This window comes from Theropithecus gelada, chromosome 8, assembly GCF_003255815.1.
Source record: "Theropithecus gelada isolate Dixy chromosome 8, Tgel_1.0, whole genome shotgun sequence".
Classification (NCBI taxonomy): Eukaryota; Metazoa; Chordata; class Mammalia; order Primates; family Cercopithecidae; genus Theropithecus; species Theropithecus gelada.
In genome coordinates, this window is record NC_037676.1 from 134885129 (window position 1) to 134911603 (window position 26475).

The window sequence follows — 26475 nt, forward strand, 5'->3', positions numbered from 1 at the left end:
GGGTGGGGACACAAATCTAAATCAATCCTGTTGTGATGCTATCTAAATGTGCCTAATGGCCATTAGAAGGCTTACTGGGGGATGTGAGGTTTGATATGAATTTTAAAGGATAAGCAGGAATTTTCCAGAAGACGTAGGTCATGTAGTAGATGAGGAATATTCCAGAAAGAGAAAACAAGCACGAGCAGAGACAGGAAAGTAAATGACCACACAAACTAACACGAAATATGTGGCAGACTGTAGCTGGAGAGAAGGCTAAAGAACAAAGGAGAGATTTGGGGGAATTTATTTCATGGCACTTGGACTTTGCATAAGTGGTGATGAGAACTTTGCAATGCTTTCTTCCCAAGTCACACAGTTACTTACCTCAGCTCAAGAGTAGTATTTTACACACATCTTTATTTTCCTTAGATAAGGTGTGTGATGTTAACAAAAATACTAACTCCAGTGGAGTGATAGCTTTTGAAAAGTGTCTTTTCCTCTTGCCTAGCTAGATAAAAATACTTTCCTTTCTCTTTAGACTATTTTAGTCAAATTTCTGTTCCTGCACCCAACCTCACTCTGAAAATACTCATGACACACAATCCTGTTGGGAAACTGTCTAAATGTGCATAATGGCCATCACAGAGATTCTACAAATTCACACATTTGAATCACTGGCTAATTGTGCTGTTCTGTTGGGCTTTAGTTTGCCTATAGACCACCATTTCTCTAGCAGACCACTGTCTCATAGGAGGTAGGTCTTGGACTCTGTATTCAAGATCACTTAGCATTTATATATCCTCTTAAAAGGGGTCATTTGCATGAAATACAATCCATTGTCCACAATTGCCCCAGAGTAGAAGATCATGGAAGTTAAGGGGATAGTTTCTTAAAATGAACTGAACATTAATAAATGATTTTTACACTCTTCAGTGCAGACCTTTGCAGTATTTTCATATGGGTGTGACATGGTGTCTTAACGCATAGTACAGGCACTGAGACTGTTTGTCCTCATATCCATTGCCTGCCCTGTCTTTGCTCTGCTCTATAAATCACAGGAAGACAGAACCCTGCTGGCTTCACTATCACTATCCACAGAACCTGCTGGCCTCCTATGTTAACTGACTTCCACCTGGGCCTGGCCAATGGGAGGCAATGGAGGGAAGCCGGAGGGCCAAGAACCCTACACGCTTTCACAATCCCTGTCTGCATCAACAATTCCTCCAGCAGTGGTAGAATCTACTCTGTGGCTCCAGGCCCTGCCCAAGATGGCTACTGCAGTTTTGGTTTCTTCCAGGTGACCTTTCCAGGTGACCTTGGTGTTTGCTTTCTGCCAACACCAACTTCTCCCTCTGTCGCAGAAATGGTGGTAACTTCCTGATGGTACACATTTTTTCCTTTCTTTGGCTTCTCAAATCTCCTGTTATCTGTGTAATATTCTTCCTGAATTACTCCTAAATAATAAATTCCCTTATAAATCCTGTATTGTATACATTTCAATACTCAAGTGTTTCCTGATTTCTCATTAGACCCTTTCTTATTTATGTTGTGTTTCTCATACCTTGGGGGTGGTCATTAAAACAAGATTCCCACACCTTCTAGTTAGAATCTGCAGATAGCGGCCTGGGAATCTAGTTTTTAACAAGCTCTCCCCAGGTGATTCTTAGATTAGATGAGTTTTGAAAACAGTCCTAGCTGATACTGCAGCTTCCAGGCTTTGCTGGATGCAATTTAATTTATACAACCCACATTTACAAGATGCCTATTAGTGTTCCAGAAATTGTTCTAGGAGCTGGGATGCTGTGGATGAACCAGACAAACATGGTCACTGCACTGATGAAATATTTTACATTGCTATTCAAAATTATATACTTTGATCTACAGATGAGAGATAATAATTGTGTAATATTCTGTTTTATGTGTGCACTATCATTTAATGGACTGGTTTTGAATAGTTAGATTGTTTCCAATTTCTTATATGATGGTGTCTACCCATGTACATAAATTGTATATTGTATGATATACCGAACTATTTTGTTAGGAGAGAATCCAAATTTAGATTTATTAAGTCATAATGTACATTTTAAGGCTTGATATATGTCAGTAATTTTATTCCCAAAAAGATTAAATCATTTCCTATTTTCTCTAGCAGTTTATGAGAGTACTCTTTCAATGAACCCTCATTAGCATTGAACTAAAAAAATTTTTTTTTAAATTTGGCAGCAGTGGTTGCTTCTAGAAAGAAGAACTAGATGGTTGAGAAAGAGAGATGAAAGGAAGGATTGCTTTGTACTGTAAGTTACTTAATGCTTTTAGATTCTGTCCTGTAAATATATATTATCTATTTAAAAATAAATAAGAAGGCCGGGCGCGGTGGCTCAAGCCTGTAATCCCAGCACTTTGGGAGGCCGAGACGGGCGGATCACGAGGTCAGGAGATCGAGACCATCCTGGCTAATACGGTGAAACCCCGTCTCTACTAAAAAATACAAAAAACTAGCCGGGCGAAGTGGCGGGTGCCTGTAGTCCCAGCTACTCGGGAGGCTGAGGCAGGAGAATGGCGTGAACCCAAGAGGTGGAGCTTGCAGTGAGCTGAGATCCGGCCACTGCACTCCAGCCTGGGTGACAGAGCAAGACTCCGTCTCAAAAAAAAACAAAAAAAATAAAAATAAAAATAAATAAGAAGCAGTAAAAAGTTTTTAAATGTTTGATAATAACATGAAAAAATATAATATTTTATTATAATATATTATGGAAATTTCTCATATCTTTTGTGTTTCTTTTGTAACTGTCATTTCCCACCTTGCTAGTAGAGTTTTAATTGTTTTCTGAAATACTTTTATGAATTTATACATATTATCCTTCTTTAGTCTTTTGTGGTTTTTTTTCTGGCAATGGGACATATCGGCATTAAAAATAATATATCTTAACTTGTTTATTTTACCTCACTAAAATGTAAACTCCATGAGGACAGGAAGTTCTGTGTTGGGCACGTGGTAAGCCCTCAACAATTATTTGTTGAATAAATACACAGATGAAATGCAAGTGAACAAAAAGTATTTACTGAATGGTAGGTTTTGACATACAACTCTTACACTGTAAATAATGAAATAATTATTTAATTATTATAGATTGTAAATAATTAAAACTATTGCTTTTCCTTGGTGATTTTTGAAATTATTTTATGTTTAGAAAATCCTTTAAAGAATGAAAGTAGATATTTATCTTTATTTATTTTCTTAATGCTTTTAAAATAACACTCAATTCTTTAAAATCCATATGAAATTTATTTTGGTGTCTGGTGTATTTGACGAACTAATGTTTTCCAAATAGCCAATATCCTCCAATTTTATTTTAAAATATTCATTAATTCACTCAATTTCAATCAACAGGTATTTTTTTGAGTACTTACAACACACCACTGAACTAGACACAGTTCTTGTTTCAGGGAGCTGTGGTTTAATAGAAGAGAAAACAAGTCAGCACACAGCTTTAGGGCAGTGAGATCAATAAGACAGAGAATAAATGCAGGGTGCTGTAGGAGCATCAAGGACAGACATATCCCAGCTTTGGGGGCTCAGGGAAATTTCCCAAGGGAGCATTATCTGAGCTAGAAAAGGAATATCCAGTTGAAAGGAGGAAAAGTGCCTCTCACAGAGAAGGAAAACTTGCACAAAAGTAAAAGAGAATAGCAAGTTCCTGGAACTGTAAGTTGTTCCATATTCCTAGTGCATGGACTTTAGAAGGGGAGACAGTAGGAGCTGAGGCTGTCGATGTAAGCAAGGTCTACAGCATGCAGGAACTGTAGGCTGTTTTAGCAGTTATAACTTTATTCTAAAGATGAGAGGGACCCCACTAATAGGCTTCATAAAAGGAGAAACTGGCACCATAAAGTCTGCACTTTTGGAAGGTTGCTGGAAAGCAAAGTATATATTGAAATAAAATCTGAAAAGAGGAAGTCTATTTATAATACCATTGTAGTAATAGGGTAAGAGATAATTGTTATCTCTGCCAAGACAAAGACAGTGGCATTAAAGAGAGAGAATGAATTTGAGGTATGAAGGAGGTAAAAATCTAGCAGACTTGAATGTAAAGAGTGATGATAGAGGGAGATGACAAAGATGATATCAAGTGGGTGGATGATGGTAATATTCATTAAGAAAAGGGATTTGGGAGGTGTAGTAAGGTGGGAAGGGAAATAGAGTTCAGATTTTAACTGAAAATCCTGCAGATACATATTTAAAAGTCCATCATATTTAGGAAGTAACCGAAGTCAATTCAATGGATAAGATCAATCAGGAGAGGGTAAGAATGAGGAGAGTTGGATAAGAAACACAAAAGAAAGTGAACATTTAAGAAATGAGCAAAGGAAGATGTACTTACAAAAAAGGACTGCAAAGGAAAGGACAGAAAGATAGAAGAAAGAATAGGAGTACATGATTATATAAAACTAAGAGCAAGATTAAAAGGAAGAGGAGAATCCAACAATATCTCATACAATGGAGAAATCAAGTAAAGTAAGTGTTACAAACTTTCTGTTGAGCTCAGTAAAAGAAGATATTTGTTCAGTACGATAGAAGTTTCTGACAGATAAAAATAATAAACTTCAAAGAATATATACATACATATATATGTGCATATATATATATGTGCACATATATATATATGTAATGCCCAATGACTTTTACCTTGAAAATGACAAGTTGCTGTTGAGAAACAAATTTTAGAACACCCATAGAGAGACACCTCATGATCATACATTGGCAAACTTGATAATGTTAAGACGTCAGATCTTCCCAGATTGACCTACAGATTCAATAAAATCCTAATTAGCATCCCAACAATGTTTTTGTATGAAAATTGATAAACTGATTTCTAAATTTATATACTGATACAAATAATAAACAAAATGATCATCAAAAAGAAACAAACAAACCGTAAGAATTGCAGCCTTAAAGGTGTATTATAAAGCTAAAATTATTAGTATAGGGTAGTAGTGGCATAAGGATAAAGAGATCAATGGGAAAAAAATACAGGCCTAAAAATAGACCCTTCTTTATGAGGCCATTGATTTTTGACAATGGTGCTGAAGCAACTCAATGGGGAAAGTAAAATCTTTTGGGCTAGATCTTCAAATCCACAAGGGGAAAAAAAATGGCCCTTATCCACTACTACATACCATACATAAAAACCCATCTGAAATGAATCCCAGACTTAAAGGTAAAAGCTAAAATGGTAAAGCTTCTAAAAGAAAATGTGGGAGAATATCTTTAAAGCTAAAGATGTCATAAATAGGAAAAAGGAAGTAATCACCAAAATAGAAATAAAATAACATATGAGATTTCACCAAAGCCAAAACTTCTGCTTATTTTACAAATAATAAGCAGAATAAAATAATAAGCAAATCACTGGCTAACAGAAAATATTCAAAAATCAGATAAGGCATGATAAGGAATGAATAAGAAGCTTTGGAGGTTTCATTCTTCAACTAATATTTATTTGTTGTAATATTTATTTACTGGAAGGCAAGTACTACTCCACTCATTGGCTGAATCGAGGCTCTTCTCTCATAATCCCCACATTTCGACAGGTAAAGACAAATCACACAAAATTTAACAAATAAGGCCATTTCATACAGTAATAAATACTGTGATCAAATAAACCAAGTAATATGGCTGAGAGAGATGACTGAGAGATTGTGACTGGCTATGTTAGCTCTGGTATTCAAAAAAAAGGTCCCTCTAAAAATGTAATATTTGAGCCCAAACCTGCATAATACAAAGGAAACAGATTTGTATTTTTTTTAATACAAATCTGTTTGGCTCAATTTGGTTTGTATAAAAACCATTTCATACGAAAAGGTTTGGCTCTGTGTCCCCACCCAAATATCACCTGGAATTGTAATCCCCATGTGTCAAGGAGGGACCTGTAATCCCCCTGTGTGGAGGGAGGGAGGTGATTAGATCACGGGGGTGGTTTCCCCCGGGCTGTTCTCTTCATAGTGAGGGAGGTCTTAGGAGACCTGATGGTTTTATAAGGGGCTCATCCCCCTTCACTTCCTTCACACGCTCTCAACTGCTGCCATGTAAGATGCGCCTGCTTCCCCTTCCACCATGACTGTGAGTTTCCTGAGGCCTCCCCCGCCATGCAGAACTGTGAGTCAATTAAATCTCTTTTCCTTATAAATTACCCAGTCTCAGGCAGTTCTTTAGAGCAGTGTGAGAACGGACTAACATAGGAAATTGGTACCAAGAATGGGGGTAGTTTCCCCATGACGTTCTTGCGATAATGAGTGAATTCTCATGAGGTCTGATGATTTGATAAATGGCAGTATTTCTGGATGTCTCACACACTCTCTCTCCTGCTGCTGTGGTCCAAGTTGGCTTCCCCTTCACCTTCCACCGTGATCTGGAGGTCTCCCCAGCTACATGGAACTGTGAGTCAATTAAACCTCTCTCCTTTATAAATTACCCAGTCTTGGGTATTTATTTATAGCAATGTGAAAACAGACTAATACAGATATAAACAGAGAGGGGGCAGAAATGCTTTTAACAAAAAAAGCACAGAAAACACAAAAGTCCTGCCGGTGGGAATAAGGTTCTAGAACCTTATTAGAACCTTCTGTATTCCAGAATCTTATTAGAACCTCCTGTGTTTCAGAACCTTATTAGAATCCTCTGTGTTCCAGAAAGAGAGAGAGAGAGAGAAAAAAAAAGCTGTGTCCAGAATATGAGAGGAGAAAAATGGAAGAAGGCACCACAAACATAGGCAGAAACTACCTTGTACACAGCCTTCTGGGCCACAACAAGAAGTCTGAATATATTTCAAGTGCTATGGAAAGTCATTGGTAGGTTTCAACAAGGGAATAAAGCTATTATTTGCAAGATGTACATTTTTTATTTTGCAAAATTTACTTCTTTAAAAAGTAAACAAATAGCAATCACTTTGAAATAATTATACCTGAGCACAGACAAAAGACTGAAAAGAAACAAAACAAAATGTTTATCCGGATAGTGGGACCATTGAGTTATTTTTTTTCTTTACATTTTGTTGTATTTCAACAGCAATAATTTCATAATAGGAAAGAAAAAATATTTTAAAACTCAACTGTAAACAAAAAAATAAATAAAAGGGCATTCTGGCTTCCCTATGGAGAAAGTATCAAAGAGTGGAAAGAACAGAGCAGGGCAAACCGTGAGAAGGCTGTCCAAGGTAGTCCAGTTGGGGGAGGACACTGGCTTGATGGGAGGTGATGGTGGGAGTGGTGCTAAGTAACTGAATTCAGGATATATTTTGGTAGTGATGCCCGCAAGATGTAGTTAAGGATGCCTCCCAATCATTGAATTGAACAACTGGGTATCAGTTGATGGCGCCATTTTCTGAGACAAGGAGGACTATTGGAGGAGCCGGTCTACACAAGGAAGTCATGGGTCCATTTGACCATTTTAAATTATTGAGGCTGGATATCAGCAAAATGGCAGGATAGGAAGTCCATCCTCACCATGCATTTATGTGGCCCGTCAATTGGCAGGTGCATACAAAATGTCATTGATTCTCAGGCCCATAATTTGCTAATATTTATATTATGAGGAAAATTTGTAAAGATGCAGTTACTGATATGTATATGTAAAATCAACACTGACAGTTACACAAGGCAGTTATATGGTCTTGAGTAACCAGAGGACAAATCTAACTATCAACTGATTCCTTCAAAATTATTTTCTACTTGGAAGGTCACTCTTCTGACAGTTCCCCATAGAAGATCGTTCACACATTGCAGTCTAAAACTGAAAATATTTTATTAAGTTAGGACAAACATTAAGACTGAGAATAATGTATAAAATGAAAAGAAAATTTTCTTTTACAACCTTGCTAGAGACAGTCTCTAAAGATGCTGAAGAGGGTTTTGCGCCTCAGGAACAAAATGACATCCTGAAGTCAACCCCTCTGTCTGACTGCAGGCTAAGTACCCAGGACCTGAGGCTTCTCCCACTCACAGTAGCGTTGTTCACAGTAGGTGATCAAGTGAGCAAATAATCAGGCTGACTTGCCTAGGCTACTTTAGCCTCACTGCCTAGGAGAAAGCTTCAATATCAGAAACACTGGAATGAAACAAAGAGCAATACTCCCTCTCCTGTTGCCCCCTGTAAGGATCCAGAGTGATGGGGGCATCAGCCTGGTTCCCAGTCTCGAAGGGACTGTGGTGAGATCTGTCCGACGAGGGACAGCTGTGCAGGGGATTGCCACAGTCTATGGCCTCTCCCGGTTACCTTGAATTGTTGTCTGATATTATCTTATGTTTTCCTCCCCATTGCTGGCAATAAGAAGAATGACCTGTCACCCACCCCCCTGGCCAATGGGAAAAAGGAACAAAGCCCATTTTAAGTGGCAACTTTGCAGTTCTGTAGAAGCTATGAAACCAAGTCACAGAAAGACAGTGTTTGGAGCCTTTGCAGTCAGGGACAGAGACATCACTTGACCAGTGAAGAGCTAGCCTTGGGTCACCTCTTATTTTATTTTTAAAATAACCGTATACAGATTCATGGAGATAAAGAATACAAGAAAGATGCAGTTGATGGGTCTGTATCAAAATGTGGCTGTTCCCCAGAGCCCACTGAGCACTGCCATTCTTGAGAGCACCACCTGCCCTATGTGTAGCCCTGAGGAGCCCTTCTCCCTCATACCTAGGAGCCTCACCTCACAACAGGAGGCCTGTGAGTTTCCAGTGCCCACAAAGCTGATTCCATTCTTGGATCAAGGTCAGCTGTGCAGGGAGCTCCTGGTGAGATCTGACTTACCTTCTGAGCAGCTAGGGCCTGACCTTCATCTGGTATCTACGGTATGTTTATTCTGACAAGAATGTATGAAGTTGACAGCAATAAATTTCATTATTTAAGTGACATTTGTTTATTTCACTTCCAGGAAACACAGAAAAAAGACAATCCCTTGGTCCAGGAGGAGGCTAGGCAAGGTTTTAGAGAAGCTGTCCACGATTTTGAAAAGAGGCTTCTCTATAACCTTGAAGAAAACAATTATCTGGAAATAATGTGTATTTCCTTGTCTCCCAGTTGACAACAAGCCGGGTAACTATGCAGGTGTCTTCCAATTAAAGTGGTATGAGGAATCATGGAAGAAAGGATACATTTCATTGTATCTACATTTGATCCTCAACAATTTTCTTAGTGGGGTTGGGAGGGAATTTCACAGGAGAATACAGACTGCAAAGATACTGATACTCATGAAATACCCTAAACTACTTCCTTATTTTAGAGTAGAAATACTGGGAACAAAATTTTAAAGGTGAAGCACTTTACTAGTTTAAGCTGCTAATGATCCAAAAGTAATCTGGCTGTAGATGAAAATTATGAGGCATTGTTTGTGTTCATTTGGAAACATACCCTATGATTTAAGGCAACATCAGAATTTCATTTCCTCTTCTGCAAAATGAGGATAATCACCCCTACTCCATAAGATGTTCAAAGTATTCAACACTGTGTGTGGCACATGGTAAATGTTCAATAAATAGTGGCTATGTCTTTGTGTTTATTATTAACTGGTATAAGGATAAAAGCGAGAGCCTAAATGGTGTGTCTAAGTATCACATTTATTAGAGGATTCTGAAAGAAGAGAACTAATGACCCCAATCTAGTGTTTTCTATGACATGACACATCTATTTATGACCTTGGGAAATTTATATAACGTCAGCAAGCCTCATTAAATAATCTGGATAATAAAAATCCCTAGGTTACAGGGTTATTGCAGAAAGTGAGTTGTTTAAATTGTTTATCACAGAGTATATACAATTTTTGCTAAATAGTCATAACTGTAGATATATCTCCGAAGGTGGTAAAGTCTTTCAGGGCAGGGGCCAAGCCAATTTTATTTTTCTATTCATAAAAAGTATAGGATAGTATCTCCCAGACTGAAGGCATACAAAATGTTTTCAGTTTGTGCAGTGGGTATACATGTAAAAACCCTAAGTATAAATCCTGTAGTTAGCCATTATCTCTTTAAATATTATCTCTACTAATTCTTCCTTTATTCTCCATATGACACTAACTAAACTAAACATGTTAGACCTTCTCACTCTATTCTACATGTTCTTAGGGTCTGTGTTAATATTTTCTTTCTCTATGCTTCATTCTGAATCTTCTTACTTTCCAGTGTAGCAGTGCTCTCTTCAGTTATTTCTAATCTGCTGTTAAATCCACTCATTAAATTTTAAATGTATCATATTTCAATTCTAAAAAATTTTTTATTTCATTCATTTTCAAGTATGTTAAACCACTTTTGTATTTTCTGGTTCCTTATAAAACATTTCATGCTTGACGATTGCCTCCTAACATAATAAACACCAACATCAATGCCACTACCACCCCACAACAGGGGGCGGCCATCAACCAAGGATCCTCAGGGGCTGGTGCACACATGTCCCAGTTCCATTGCCCCTTATGTAGGGTTGTGCTGAGGTATGTGTTTAGCACTGTCTCCTAGAGTTTTCCCACTAGGGAAGCTGGTTTAACAGAGAACTCTCTATTGGCCGCCTTCCCTTCCAGCATTCCCATACTTCCAAATAAACTATTCTACTACAATCTCTATGTAAATTTTTGCTTCTGAAAGACACCAAATTAAAACAGTGTTTTACAGTCTGTGTCTAACAATTTAATGCCTACAGCAACTGTGGGACCTTCAAGGTTGCCCTCAAGGAAGAAGAGCAACAACCTGCCATAATCAAATTTCAAAGCTAGACTGGGTTTCTACTGAATCCTACTCATGTCCCTGTGTGTATCTAGTTTATCTTTGCATGCTGGATACTTGATTTGAAATATATATACACACACACACACACACACACACACAGCACACATATATACATATGCGTGTATGTTTATAATATATACAATTTGAGCCTGCCTCTTCTAGAAAGGATTTTCACTGGGTTTTGCCAGGCATGTGTGGGTGTTACTTATCTGAGACAACCTTCACTCAAGCTCAAGTCCAAGTTAGATAGTGTGAAGACAGGCTGTGAGAACTTCTGATGATTGGTTTATATCTTACTCACCTTACTCAGAGGTGACGGTCCTTCAGAATCACATCCCAAAGTGAGAGCGATTTATTAGAGTCCCCTTTTTGGCAGGCTCTGGACTTTAGCTGTTTTCTTCCCACCCATGTGGTCACTGAAGGATTCTTTTTGTTCAGAGGACAGTGGCTATTCACTATCTTGGTAGGTATTTGTACTATTAAGATGTTTTTAAAATATTTAGTCCCTCTTCCTAAGTTCTCAGTGTGATTGCTGTTCCTTATGACTTAGTTGGCCATTAGCAGATGACAGAGCTCTAGAGGTGTTATGAGAGAAGATGGTAGTATGTAGGAAGGAGTATAAATAGAGAAGAACAGAGGTCTCAGAATTGAACTACTGCACACACCGACTTGCAGAAGCCTAGGTATAAGAAACAACCAGCAATGAAGCACCTGGTGGCAAGGGACTCCAGTGGACAGAAGTATCTTGTGGTAGAGTGAAAGCCGTGTATTGAAACCCAAGTGAGCAAGGGTTTAAAAATGGAGAACTGCATAAGGGGTAAAAAGCCTACTAAAAGGTTAAATACCAGGAGGACCCAGGGATGATGACTAGGTTTAGTAATCTGGAGGTTACTGGAGACATCAAAGAGAGATGTTTTAGTGGAAGGGGTGGGGAGGAGATAATGCCTAATTGGGGTTGATTTGACAGATAATGAGAAAAGATTTGAAACAGCAAATAGAGGCGTCTTTTTTAAAAGTTTTGCAATAAAGTGGACCAGGGCAATAAACAGAGGGGGATGTTTTTATTTTGTTCTGTCTTTGTTAAGAGGGGAGACCTTTCAGAATGTTTTCTAATGTAAGATTCTGAGGTGACATTCAAAGGAAAAGTATAGAAAGCAGAGAACTGCCAAAGGCGGGGGCGGGGTGGGGAGTCTTTCAAAAGCAAGTGGAAATAGGATCCAACACATCTAGAGGGATTGCATACACCACAGAGAGTTCATTCATAGAATTAGGAAGGAAGGAAGGCCAGGTTGCACAAGGGGATATAAATGCAGGTAGGTTGGTAGCCATCATGGTTGAAGTTTGTGGAAATTATCTTCTGAGGCTTCCACTTTTTTCAGTTAGAAATTTCAGGAATGAACTTCAGTTGGAAGTTTTATAAATGAGCTGAGAATGAGAAATAAAAGAGCAGAAGTATGGATGAAACAAGAAAAACCTAGCAAGATGCCCAGGCAACCCTATAGACCCACTTGACAATCAGAGAATAAAAGTGCATTTGTGTTGAGTATATCACAAGTATATTTGAGCAGAGAAAAAGTGCTGTGGAACATGTGCAACTAAGAAGGAGGAGGCTGGTTTGAGATTGTGTTTTTTAGAAGTATGTCTGCATTATTGACCTTAATATGTGACCTTCACTTCTTGTGCTCAGGACAAACAGAATTAAGCAAGATATTCACCAACTGAAGTGGTAAATATATTTTGCTGTTCAGTTCACATGGCAACTTCCTTAATCTCAGTTAATTATTCCGAAGAAACACCCGAAGGAAATCATGCAGCATATTCTTGGAGTGTTCCTGTAACTTGTCATTTAAGAATTGAGATGGCAGTTTAATTTAATGACTTGATGCGAGTGAACAAGCCTCTCAGTGCATGCAAAATTCCAGTTAAATCTTAAGTTGGACTGTGGTAAAATCATATGCTAGATATCCTCAGGACGATGATGAAAAGATTATGTACATAGAACTTAGTTTGATTACACATTTTAAAGAACTTGGATGAAGGCCAGACATAAACTCTTAGAAAATGTGATGGGGAATAACCCCAACCAAAATAGAAACTAAAATCATACATGTAATATCTATAAATAAACTTAGGACATGTGTAGCAACTATAAAGAGAAAACTACCAACAAAGAAAACCTTCTAATGGACATATAATAAGAGTAATAATGGAGAAACACATTATTGAATATCCAGTTTTGATAATGTAAATACATCAATTCATTCCTATTACAATCTATAAATTCAATGCAATCTTAATAATTATAAAATATTAGCTAGTAGCAATTGATATTATTTAATAATATGCATTACTAGCAATGAATAATATTAACAGTAAACATTAATGTAGTGTGTATTATGTCCCAAGCGCTGTCCTAGGTACTTTATTTATATTCATTTGTATAATCCTCAAAACAACCTTTTGAGGCCTCAATTACTACTGACATCATTTTATGAATGAGGAATCTGAGGCACAGAGAGATGAATAATTTGCTAGGGTCACACAGTTGCTGAGTGAAATATCAGAATTTAATTCAGGTTCTCTGGCTCCAGAGCCCATTCCCTTAATCATTTCTTCCCACTGCCTCTAAATCCATGGCAATAAAAATTCCAACAGCCTTTTCAGAGGCGGAATTTGAGAAACTCATTTTAAAGTTAATCCGGAATAATACGTACGGAAAAACAATGAGGAAATAGTTGAGAGGGAGAGTAGTTTAGGGGAGATGCAAGTTCTAAATATTAAAATGTATTTTAAAGATACATTTAAGGTATTCACTCATTCAACAAAAATTTACTGAAGACCTACTCTTTGCCAGGCTCTGTTCTAGGTGCCATTGACAAGGACAGACAACACTCCCTGTTCTCATAAAGCTTAAATTCTTGTTGGGGAAAACAGAAAAAGAAATAAACAATTAAATATTTAGACTGTACAGCAGGAACAGGAGATTTAGAATACAGCAGGAATAGGGATACAGAATGCTGAGACTGGGAGGAGATGTTTTATAAATATGGGTATCATGAAGGGCCTCAGTGATATAGTGACACTTGAGCAGCAACCTGAAGGAGATCAGAAAGCAAATTATGAGGACATCTGGGGGAAGGACATTCCAGCAGAAAGAACAGCAAGTGCAAGAGTCCTGAAGTAGAAAGATGCTTGTCATGTTTGTGAAATAGCAAGGAAGCCAATGTGGCTGCAATGACTACGTAGAAGATGATGTCAGGTAGATAATGGGGTGGGGGGACAGGTTATCAGGGGACTCTGCCTTTAACTCTGAATAAAATGGGAAGAGTGACTTGGTCTGACTTACATATATAGTCATGTGTCACATAATGGCATTTCCAATGACAATGGACCACATATACAGTGGTGGTCCCATAAGATTACAATGGATCTGAAAAATTCCTATTGCCTACTAACACTGTAACTATCTTAATGTAGTAGAACAATGAATTACTCACATGTTTGCGGTGATCCTGGCGTAAACAAACCTACTGCACTGCCAGTCATATAAAAGTATAGCATATACAATTATGTACAGTACATAATACTTGATAGTGATGATAAATGACTATGTTACTGGTTTATATGTTTAATTGTGCTATACTTCTTATCATTATATTAGAGTGTGCTCCCTCTACTTACATTTAAAAAAATAATGTTGTCACTGAAGACCTTACCGTGGGAAAAGATGTGGAGGCAGAAGACAGAGAGACTCGTGATCCTGACCCTATGTAGGCCTAGGCTAATGTGTGTGTTTGAGTCTTTGACAAAAAATTTTAAAAAGTAAACAAAATATTAAACAATTTTTATTTTTTGAGACAGGGTCTTGCTCTGTTATCAAGGCTGGAGTGCGGTGGTGTACACGGTGCAGCCTCGATGTAGCCTCTGGACTTCCTAGGCTCAATGTAGCCTCTACCTCCCAGGTTCAAGCCATCCTTCTGCCTTAGCCTCCTGAGTAGCTGGGACTAGAGGCATGAGTCACATGCCTGGCTGATTTTTATTTTCATTTTTGTACAAATTGGGCTTCACTATGTTGCCCAGGCTGGTCTCAAGCTCCTGGGCTCCTGCCCCAACCTTCCAAAGTGCTGGGATTACAGGCATGAGCCATTGCATCTGGCCAAAAATGTTTAGAAATAGGAAAAAGCATATAGAATATGAGTATAAAGAAAGGAAATGTTTTTGTACAGCTGTATAATGTATTTGTGTTTTAAGCTAAATGTTATCATAAGAGTCAAAACTTAGGAAAAAAATTACAAAGCTTATGAAGTAAAAATGTTACAGTAAGCTAATTTATTGTTGAAGAAAGAAACCTTTTAAAAAGTAAATTTAGTGTATCCTAAGGGTACACTGTTTATGAAGCCACAGTAGTGTATAGTCATCCTGGACCTTCCCATTCACTCACCACTCACTTGCTGACTCACCCAGAGCAACTTCCAGTCCTGCAGACTCCATTCCGGGTAAGTGCTCTATGCAGGTGTACCATTTTTTATGATTCCCTCATTGCTGGATGCTATCTTTATGAGATGGCCAGAGTACACCTCTTCTACTAATTCACTTGCCACTTCTAGCCTAGACAGTCACCCTTGTTAAAACGGCAGAGGAAGTACAGTTACAACTGACTTTCTGGGAAATGTGATACCCACAAGGTAAGATATAAAGATGGCAAATGGAGACAAAAGTCCTGGCCATACACTAGGGACTATGATATTTGCATATTACAGCAATCTGTAGTATGCCATCGACCCAGGGGTGAGTGTTGGGAAGCATCTGGGATTGCAGAGCTAGCACAAAGTGAAACCTCCTGGAACAAGGGGCTGAGCTGGGAACCTCCACTGACATGGTAGCAACACAAAACATAGCCATGACCCACGTGACAGGGGAAAGACAGACTCATGAAATTTGCCTAGTGGTCACTACCCAGAGTGTATAGACCCAGCCTCATTTAGGAGCAAGAAAAGAGAAAAATATTAATTTGACATCATGAAAAAATGCTGAATGAAGCATTCATATATATGAAATATCATAGAGACTTGTGGATTCAATGACAAATGTTGTGTCCCTAGAAAATGTATACAAAGATTATCATTGAATTCACATGATAGAACCATCCCATGCATAGGCAAAACAAGGTCCGCCCTTCACAGTATTCTTTACAAATGCTGACACAAAGAGGGAACTACTCAACATCAAATCTAGTATTTTAAAAATTGATTTAGAGTATCCAAATATTAAAAAGTATTAAAGACTATTCTAGAACTATTAAATATCACTTAACATGTTGACAATACAATACTGTGAATGAATTGAAATTATACCTAAGTGTCTATGTGATCCTGTTTTTTTTTTTTAGGTGAACAAGTGTATTTTTTTTTTTTATTATTTAAACCACTTTGAGTAAGGGGTTTCTGTTACTTGAAGCCAAAGGCATTCCAATTATACAGTGTTCTTTTTTTCAAGCTGGTAAATTTTATGTTACATGTTTTATTTTATTTTATTTTATTTTATTTCCATAGGTTTTTGGGGAACAGATGGTATTTGGTTACATGAGTAACTTCTTGAGCAGTGATTTGTGAGATGATGGTGCACCCATCACCCGAGCAATATATACTGAACCTAATTTGTAATATTTGATCCCTCATCCTCTTCCCACCCTTTCCCCCTAGTCCCCAAAGGCCACTGTATCCTTCTTATGCCTTTGCATCCTCATAGCTCCCACTTAATGAATGAGAACATATGATGTTTACTTTTCCATTCCTGAGTTACTTCACTTAGAATAATAGTCTCCAATCCCATCCAGGCTGCTACAAATGCCATTAATTCAATTCATTACTACTTATGGCTGAGTAGTATTCCACCCAGTAGTGGGATTGTAGGATCAAATGGTAGTTCTACTTTTAGCTCTTTAAGGCATCTCCACACTGTTTTCCACAGTGGTTATACTAGTTAACATTCCCACCAGCAGTGTAGAAGTATTCTTGCTCTTTTTCATGGCATCCATACCAATGTCTATTTTTAAAATATTTTTGATAATGGCCATTCTTGTGGGAGTAAGGTGGTATCACATTGTGGTTTTGATTTGCATTTCCCTGATCATTAGTGATGTTGTGAATTTTTCATGTTTGTTGGCCATCTGTTATCTTCTTTTGAGAAGTGTCTATTCATGTCCTTAGCCCACTTTTTCATGGGATTGTTTGCTTTTTTCTTGCTAATTTCTTTAAGTTCTTTGTAGACTCTGGATATTAGTCCTCTGTTGGATGCATAGATTGTGAAGTTTTTTTTAAAGAATAGATGTTACTGTGTATATTTATGGTATACAACATGATGTTATGGGATACACATAGATAGTAATAAAAAGGCTACTATACTGAAGTAAATTAAAATATCCATCATCTCTCAGAGCTACTCATCAGTTTTTCTTTTTGTGGCAAGAGTGAGCAGCTAAACTTACTCATTTAGCATGAATCCCAAATACAGTACAATTTTACTACCCATAATTATCATCTTGTACATTCCATCTCTAGACTTGTTCATCCTCCATACCTGCTAATTTGTACCCTCTGACCTTCCCATTTACTTCCTCCATCCACCATCCCCCTCATCACTGGTAACCACTGTTTGTTCTCTATCTCTGTACATTTGAATTTATTTTTAATATTCCATATATAAAGGACATCATGCAATATTTCTCTTTCTGTGTCTAGCTTAATTCACTTGGCATAATATCCAGGTTCATTCATGTTGTGGCAAATAGCAAAATCTCACTCTCTTTAGGGCTGAATAATATTTTAGCATATTAAACAGTGACACACACACACACATCACAGTTTCTTCATCAATTTGTCGATGATGGACAAAGGTTGATTCTTACAGTATGTTTCATAACTCCAAGAATTTCCCTCAGTAATTATAATGCAGGTCAGACTCACACAATTCCACAGTAAGTTTATAAGTCTAGACTAACACAGAATAGCTCCATGGATTAAACTTTGTACTTAAAATGTTTCAATCAATAATAATTAGAAAGATGTTAATTTTAAGAAATATACATTTTAATATTGAGTATACATGAAATTAGAATTTTTTTTAACTTTCGGTGGTTTATAAGATCTGTTTTTTTTTTTTTTTTTTTTTTTTTTTTTTTTTTAANAGGTATTATTACCATGAGGTAATCTATTTTTAAGAGTGTCATAGGAGGCAGAAGGGAATCACTTGCTGTGTCCTAAAATTTAATATGTAGAGTTTTTTTTTTTGAGACAGAGTCTTGCTCTGTCGCCCAGGCTGGAGTGCAGTGGCGCAATCTCGGCTCACTGCAAGCTCCGCCTCCCGGGTTCACGCCATTCTCCTGCCTCAGCCTCCCGAGTAGCTGGGACTACAGGCACCCGCCACTGCGCCCGGCTCATTTTTTCTATTTTTAGTAGAGACGGGGTTTCACCATGGTCTCGATCTCCTGACCTTGTGATCCGCCCGCCTTGGCCTCCCAAAGTGCTGGGATTATAGGCGTGAGCCACCGCGCCCGGCCTAAGATCTGTTGTTTGAGCTTCAAAGTCCTTGCAAATAACTACTTATGGATGAAAAAGATGATTAATTTTCAGCAAGAAATTATTCCCCAAAGTTTGTTTTTACTATCTACCTTTTAAAAGGAATAATGATAGAAGACGATGAACTTCTACATCAATATTACTTTAACATAGTAGTCGAAAATCTTAAAAAATATATCCCTCAAGGGAAAATATTATTCCTAATTTATTAATGAGGAAAATAGAACTATTCCTAGTCCATATATATAAAAATTATTTCATCTCCAATCAAGCACTTCTAAAATGCTTTTTCCTCAATAAGCCATTTATTATTTTCATGTGTTTTTGATGTGAAAAATTTAGACAGATAAAAAACAAAAAGGAAAAGGGGAAAAGAATGCTGCAGTTGTTTAAGACTCATAAACAGTGACAGTAGAGCTTTTCTCAGCAATTGCCTGGCACCCTGCAAAAGACACACAGATCATCTGTCTTGATTTCCCTTTAGGAATTAGCAGTCTCTATTTAATGTCTGGTTTTCCAGTTAGAAGTTTCACACAGACACAAAAACAACAGGCTGCTAATCACAGTGTTATATAAATGTCTATATCAAAGTACTGAGGTAATTAACTTATCTGTTAGATTTCCCTATAGAATATTCTGGTTACTATAGAAGCATTTCTTTAATTTGTTTTAGTCATCAAGGACAATACAATTCTCACAGTTGTGTTTGTTATTTTATTACTTGACAACAAATTGTATTTGCTATTTTATTGCCTCTGAGTAAAAATACATAATTGATTACCTATAATGAATCCGTTGGAAATCGGCTACAGGAAAATGCAGGATTATTAAATTATTACAGAAAATCTTTTTGGTTAATCAAGTTTGTACTCTTCATAGCTGACATTCCCTCATTCTCCTCTTTTTCCTCATCAGCAGAACCCAATTTTGACTGTTTTACTACCCTTCTCCTTTGAAATCTAAATGTCTTGGGCAAAGTTGACCCTGCCCCTAACTTATGGGATGAGGTATGATTAATAGAAACCAATCAAAATACTCCTTGGTGTCTGTGGGGAACTGGTTCCAGGACATCCCTTGGACACCAAATCTTCAGATGCTCAAGTCTCCAATAAAAAATGGCATAGTATTTGTATATAACCCACACACATCTGTACATCCTAAACCACCTCTAGATTACTTATAACACCTAGTACAATGTAAATGTTATGTAAGTAGTTATTATACTGTATTGTCTTGGGAATCAAGGAAAAAAAAAGCCTGTACATGTTCAGTACAGACACACTTCTTTTCCTGAATATTTTTGATTCCTGGTTGGTTGAATCCATGGATGCTGAACCCATGGAAGTCTATTGTACTACCATCTTTTTGGCCAGAGATTGGTTCAGGATTATGCTAATCAAGATGTGGTGGGCTCTTCAGCTAAACTGACCTAATGAGTCCAGGGGAACTTCTGTTTCATTGTGATGGGAGAGATTCTCTGTGTTTCTTTCTCTGATCCTCTGTCTTTTTATCTCATGCAAGATAGGAACAAGAAAGTATGCTGCCCAAGTCACTGCTAGTGCACATCTTATGGAAGAAAACCAGTCTGAGGACAGAGTTGACATATCAGAAAGATCCTGACCCAGTGTACCTGGCCTCCCTACCCCCCACCTTCTCCTATCTTGTTACAAGAAATGAACCATTTATTTATGATAAAAGCCAGTTTTATTCGGGGTTTCTGCAGCTTACACAGGAAATATCCCAACTCATTCGTATGGCTTCTAATAACAAATCCAAGTTCTTTCTATGGACAAATTAATTTTTTTAAGTTTAATTTCCTTAAGTTCTTTCAGGAAAGGATAAACCACCTTAGGCCCTAAACACACCCCAGTCTGAGTTATTTGTTCTCATAGACCTTTGTTCTCCTACCTCAGCTGCTATGAGATTTCCTGGTGCCCCTAACTAAAATGTACTTTAATCAGAAGTCATCATTAGTCCTGACAGGTCAAGTTCCTTCAAGAACCCTCATATCCAGACTTGAAATTGGCCCAAATGACATGACCTACCTTGGGCATGCAGATGACCAAATGACCTGTTGTCTGAGATCTTTTAGCAGAACTACTATCGGGTTTCACTTCTGCAGGAAGGACAAGCTGAAATGGCTGAAAATAAGTAGAAAGTATCATTGAGAGCAAGGACGTTACATGAGAGGGTGACTACAAGGGGCATTTTCATTACAAATTCAAGATACACCCTTCAATTAAGAAATGTGCTTAAACTTATTAAAAATATTTATATGAGCTGTGCTTTCTGTGCACGAACTATTTTACCTATTTTAACAAACAGTCTAAAGAACAGCTGTCAATCACAAACAATGAAGTGCTTATGGGTTCAGTTATGACTAAAAAGCAATTTATAGAGAAAGCCTTGTAAAAAAAAATCAACGTATTTCCATTTAAAAATCTTTCAGCTAATCTTCAAGCCCATAGTAGCCTAAATTAGCAAAAATTGGTATTTTAGAAATTATAAAATTATAGTTGTTATGAATGAAATCACTGACAATTTAGAATGGCTGTACTATTTAATTTCATGCATAGGCTCCCACACATATGATTATGTTATTAGTTTTGAAAAAAGTATAACACAATAGACACAGGTTTAAAATATTAATGATATCCAACTACATATAGTCAGCAGCCATTCCCACCATATACCACTCCCATATATAAAACCATGTGCTAAAAAAATAGCACTCTGTTTGGTTCCCCTTTTTCTATTTAGTTTTGTTTTATTATATTTATTTATCTATTTATTTATTTATTTTTGAGTCAGAATCTCACTCTAGTAGCCCAGACTGGAGTGCGATGGGGTGATCTTGACTCACTGCAACCTCCGCCTCCCAGGTTCAAGCAATTATCCTGCTTCAGTCTCCCGAGGAGCCGGGATTATGGGCATGAGCCACCATGCCTGGCTAATTTTGTAGTTTTAGTAGAGATGGGGTTTCACCAGGTTGGCCAGACTGGTCTCCAGCTCCTGATCTCAGGTGATCCACCCGCCTCGGCCTCCCAAAGTGCTCGGATCACAGGCATGAGTCACTGCGCCTGGGCCCTTTTTCTATTTTAATAATACTTTAAAAAAAGTGAGGCACCACAGCTTAGTTCAAAGCTTAGCTTTTGAAATTGTAATAGTCTACAGGGTTCTACTTACCTTTCCCTTGATCATTACTCGCACGTAAGTTGGTTGCACATCAACATTGATTAAAGAGGTATCCATATACCTTCAAAATTAAACACACAGTATCTTATAATTTAAAAAATATATCAAGTTTGAAGAAGTGCAAATACAAATTCACACTTACAGGACGATTTTAAATGAAGGACGTTTAAAATATCCATGCTAAACGGGTCTTTAAAAAATTAGTTTTAAATTAATCCCCAGACCAAAGGAAATTCAATGTATCAGCAATTTCATTTTTAGACCCACAAGTACACTTGGCATTGATTGCCCCTAACCCAAAAATATCTGAGGTCTGAAACACCAGAGGTTTGCAAAAAACAGCTTGCCATGCTCTTTCACAAATATTTTATTTTAAGCCCCTAAGACTTGAATAGCCAGGAATGCTGATTCTACTCTGCTTGAGGCCTGCAACCACCAGCTCCTGCTTCCTCGGCGGCTCTGGATCCCCTGCAGCTGTTCTGCAGCTGCCCTGATACTATCTCTCCTGGAAGACTAGCTTGCTTCTCCCCTCAAAGGCACATCCTGCTGAATAAGCAAACCCTTCTGTTTATGGCAGTGACCTCAAGATCAGGTGGCAATTATTCTCCTCCACTCATGAGCAAATTAAAGATTTAGATTTCATATTGCTCATTAAAATCAGAAGCTTAGCCAAATAATTACATTCACATACTTCAAAATACTAATTGTGAACATTAGAAAATACAGAGCTGCTTTAAAAATCACAAATGTTAAGGCAGGTAAGCTAATACAAGGGTTACAGGCATAGGTTTGGAGTCACACAGGCTTGTGGGGAACTGGCTCCACCTCTTCCTGCTTTATTACCTGGGACCACATTCCTTAACCTCTCTAGGTCTCAGTTTCCTCTTCTGTAAAATGGGGATACTACTAGCATCTAGCCCTAAGATTGTTAGGAAGGAACATGTATAGTGCCCAATACATAGCTAGAGTTAATCAAGTATTATTATACAGCATTTAAAAACAATTTTTATAATAATAATAGAGATGAGGTTCTCTACAGCTTCACATGTGATATCTACACTTTAATGGATTGTGTAGTATTTTCCATGCTTAGACCCCCTAAAATGTTCATCTATCTTTACCTACATGGCCTTTCTCTGCTAGAAACAATTGTCTGACAGTTCTTTGCAGAACAAGCTACTTCTTATCTTTCAATTATTATTGCTCATGTCTCCCCCTTTCCCTGACCACTCCCCACACACCATTATTCCCATCCCTGAACACTGTCCCTTTCCTTGACAGCAGGCTTCTTCCTTTGTAACTCATCAGATGCTTATTTATTGTCGGTCCTCCTCCCCTACAGGGCTCTAAGTGATAGGAGATCATGACTGGATTTAGAATATGCCAGTTACAGTCTCCCCATGCCTGGCACATAGTAGGTATTCTATAGATGCTTGTTGAATAAAAGCAGGAAGCAGGTGTGAATGAATGAATTTAACTTTCAAGTGTACACCCATGTGCCCATAAACACAACCAGGAATTATAGCATAATTCATTTAGACAGAATCATGAGAATGAAAGAGTTTTACTACATAGACTGGAGAAATATTACCACCCCTTAAAATGCACATGCATGGGAATGAGGAATGTTTCCATTTGAGAACTGAACAGGAAGCAGCCAACAGAGCTGAAAAAGAAAGGGTTATATATTCATTAAACTCCAGGCATAGGGCCTAAAAATGGAAAGGACTTACTAGAATGAAACAGTGATTTGTCTGTCAAACAGTAGAAACTGCAGCTTGGGAAGCTGGAAGAGCAGAGGATATGAAGCTAGCTGGAGAAGAGCTGGGATCTTTGTAAAGGCAGATGACCTGGCAGCAAGCAGGCAGAAGAACTGACAGGAATTCTGTGAAGAGGCATACAGCTGATCGGAGAGAGCTTGGTGTGGAGAGGAAGGGACCACACTAAGGCTAGCCCTGGTTCACAAGAGCCAAGGTGGAAACAACCCAAATGTCCACCATCTAGTGAACAGATAAACAAAATGTGGTATATCCATGCAATGGAATATTATTTGGCCATAAAAAGGAAAGAAATTCTGACACATGCTACAACACGGATGAGTCTTGAAGACATAATGGTAAGTTAAAGAAGCCAGACACAAAGGCCACATGTTGTATGATTCCATTAATATGAAAGATTCCAATTAGGCAAATCTATAGAGACAGATTAGTGGTTGCCATGAAGAGGGAGAATGGGCAGTGACTGCTTAAGGGTCATAGGGTTTCCTTCTGGGGTGATAAACATTTTCTGGAACAATGGTAATGGCTGTACAATATTGTGAATTTATCAAATGCCACGGTATTGTCCATTGTGAAATGGTTGAAATGGTTGATTTTAAGTTATGTGTATTTTACCACAATCAAAACAGCAAAGTTGGTTGAAGTCCTGAGGGCTGATGTTCTGGCTCCTTTGGTCCCTGTTTACTTTGACAAGACTCACTCTTGGAAAATTTACCCCCTGTTGGGTAATAATCCCTCCTACCTCCCAGGGTTACTGAGAGATTAAATAAAATGGGGTACATCAAAAGCCATTAAAAAGAGAAAGGCATTTATTATAATTCATGCATGTAAACATTCATCCATTCATTCGCACATGTCAATGTCATACTCCCATGATCAGTATTTGTTGATTCATTCATTCATTCTTGTATTTATTGAGCGCCTAACAGGTGCCAGGTTTTAGGTGTGGAGATGTAGAGAGGAAAGAACAAACAAAACAACTTCCTGCTCTGACCACGAACTTTTAAGAATACAAGTACATTTACACTTTGTCAGCAGGAAGCCAAGTAGAGAGAGTGGAAGGAAGTGCTGGGCAGGGGTAGGTACTGCTTTATGTCACATGGTGGGGCAGAGAGGCCCTTCTAATGAGGTGACATCTGAGCAGAGGCATGAAGGACACGAGGCAGCAAGCTACAAGGACACCGAGGGTGATACAGGCAGAGGGAAGCACAGGCAAGCAGCCTCTGAGATGGTGCCAGGGGACACTGAGGTCATCAGAAGGATGTATCAGCACAGCGAACCAGGGTCTAAAATCTTCAGGGAATGAGGCAGAGTGACCTGCTGCCTTTAGATGCTTCCACAAAGAAGGGCAGAAGGTGATATAGGCTGAAGGTTTGAGTGTCAAAGCCATGGAGGTTTAGGGAGGAGAAAACAACAATAGTTTGGGTGTGGTGATGAGGGCAGGCAGGAGGTCTGTGCCACTCCTACCCATGGGTGAGAAAACAGGCAGGATGTGAGCGGGCAGCAGGAAAGAAGGGTCCACTGGTGACAGAGGCTGCTAGGTGTTCCCCCAGGCCTCTGAGATGGGACTGAGGGAGGGGAGCCAACCACCTGATACCTATTACTATAGGAAGGCATTTTAGACAAAAACAGAGGACTATGCCAGCAAAGAGCAGAGTGGGGTCCTTGTAGTATCAGCATCAGAAAACAGCATAGGTCTCAGAATTATTTAAACTCTGCCTTAGATATTCCTGAGTTCATAGCCATGAAATTGTGGCTTTATTTACCTTTCCCTTCATTTTCATGCTTTGAAAAATTATAGTAACTTCTCTGTCTTAACAAATAAGATTCATTTAACTATAGGTCTAAGTCAATTCCATTTCCAATTTTCTCAGAACTAAAAAATTACTACTGAGAATGAAAACTGACAGAAATGTCATTAAATAAATACATAGAACATGCCTTTACCTATAGACAGCAAGGTCCAGGATGATCTGCTTTTCATTGTCTTTCAAAGAGAAGTCAATTCTAAGAATAACACATTTGGGGGAAAAAAAGATGACGTTAGGATACTGTATAGATAATCCCTTCACAAATTCAGAAGCAAATTAGATAGTAATTTCATAATAATGTCCAATGACAACTTATTTTGGTGGTTGGACAATCAAATGTCAATGGTAATCTTAAAATTTCAGCGAAACCTACAACATATTAATACGTTATTTGTGCTTACAGTGTTTAAATGTGAGAATCTTAAGGTAAATTACATACAAAAAAATTAGCTTTGGTGCAGAGATAGAGACATCTGGTGGCTAAAGTTTTCTTTTCCGTTTCATGTGAGTTTGCCAGAAGCAAACTAAAACACTGGAATTATTTATGGAGAACTAACGGTTGCTTTTGCCTCCCCTTTATCCTGCATTCGATTCCTTAGGTTTTAAAGAGTCCTGTCTTCCTTCTTTTTTCTTGCTATTTTTTTCTTCTCCTTTCATCACTGACCTTCCATTGCCCTGAAAAAGGCTGAGACACTGCCCATTATCTATTACCTCTGTTTTATAGATGAAGAAACAGAGGTTCAAAGAGGTTGGCATAGCTGAATTATAATAAATGTCTTTACACTTTGTCTGCACGAGCCTGGCTAGGCAGGATTTGAAAGCTCTACCATCTTTCAACTGTACCCTGAGGCTGAGTCCTAGGTCTAGCTTCCACACTGAATATCATGCTATCAGAATTGCCTGGTCAATTTTCTTTTGAGCATTTCACTTATCATATTACTCTATAAAATATACAACTCAACAGTATTAAAGAACATAATCTAAACTGTTTAGGAAAATGTGAAGTTAGCGATAGATGTGGCTGTTAGCAGCATTTCTGCTTGTGGCAGAAATTGTCTCATTGCTTTCAATAGTCCAGGCCTGTGGGACTTCTTCAGTGTCTCAAATGGCCCGTGCATTTGTAGAACCTCCTCTCAGGAGCCTTTTATGTGCTCCTGCTCTGCCTCGATTTCTTATTACTTGTGAAGTAATTTCAGAGAAGTTTCCTATGGCACAGATTGCTATTTAGTTGCTATCTGCTTCCCCCTTTATTCCTAGTGACAGGAACTATGGTTTGAACTAGGTGCATGGCTATGTACAACAAAGGTTGCATTCTGTGGCCTCCCTTGAAGGTAGGTGAGGTCAGGCGAGGGACAGTCGTTGTATGGCACT

At 38.1% G+C, this 26475-nt stretch overlaps 1 protein-coding gene across 8 annotated transcripts in view; it reads right to left on the reverse strand.

Moving 5' to 3' along the window:
- LRRC6 (leucine rich repeat containing 6) overlaps positions 1-26475 on the reverse strand; it is a 94855-nt gene that overhangs the window by 18464 nt on the left and 49916 nt on the right. For 6 of the 8 annotated variants that reach the window (XM_025393938.1, XM_025393940.1, XM_025393936.1 and 3 more), the window contains 3 exons: positions 25241-25300; positions 21507-21576; positions 20366-20461 (listed from right to left, as the gene is read on the reverse strand). In XM_025393938.1, coding sequence (XP_025249723.1) covers positions 20366-20461; positions 21507-21576; positions 25241-25300 — 226 coding nt within the window. The remainder of the gene's footprint in view (positions 1-20365; positions 20462-21506; positions 21577-25240; positions 25301-26475) is intronic. The other 2 variants (XM_025393939.1, XM_025393937.1) reach the window with 1 other exon arrangement.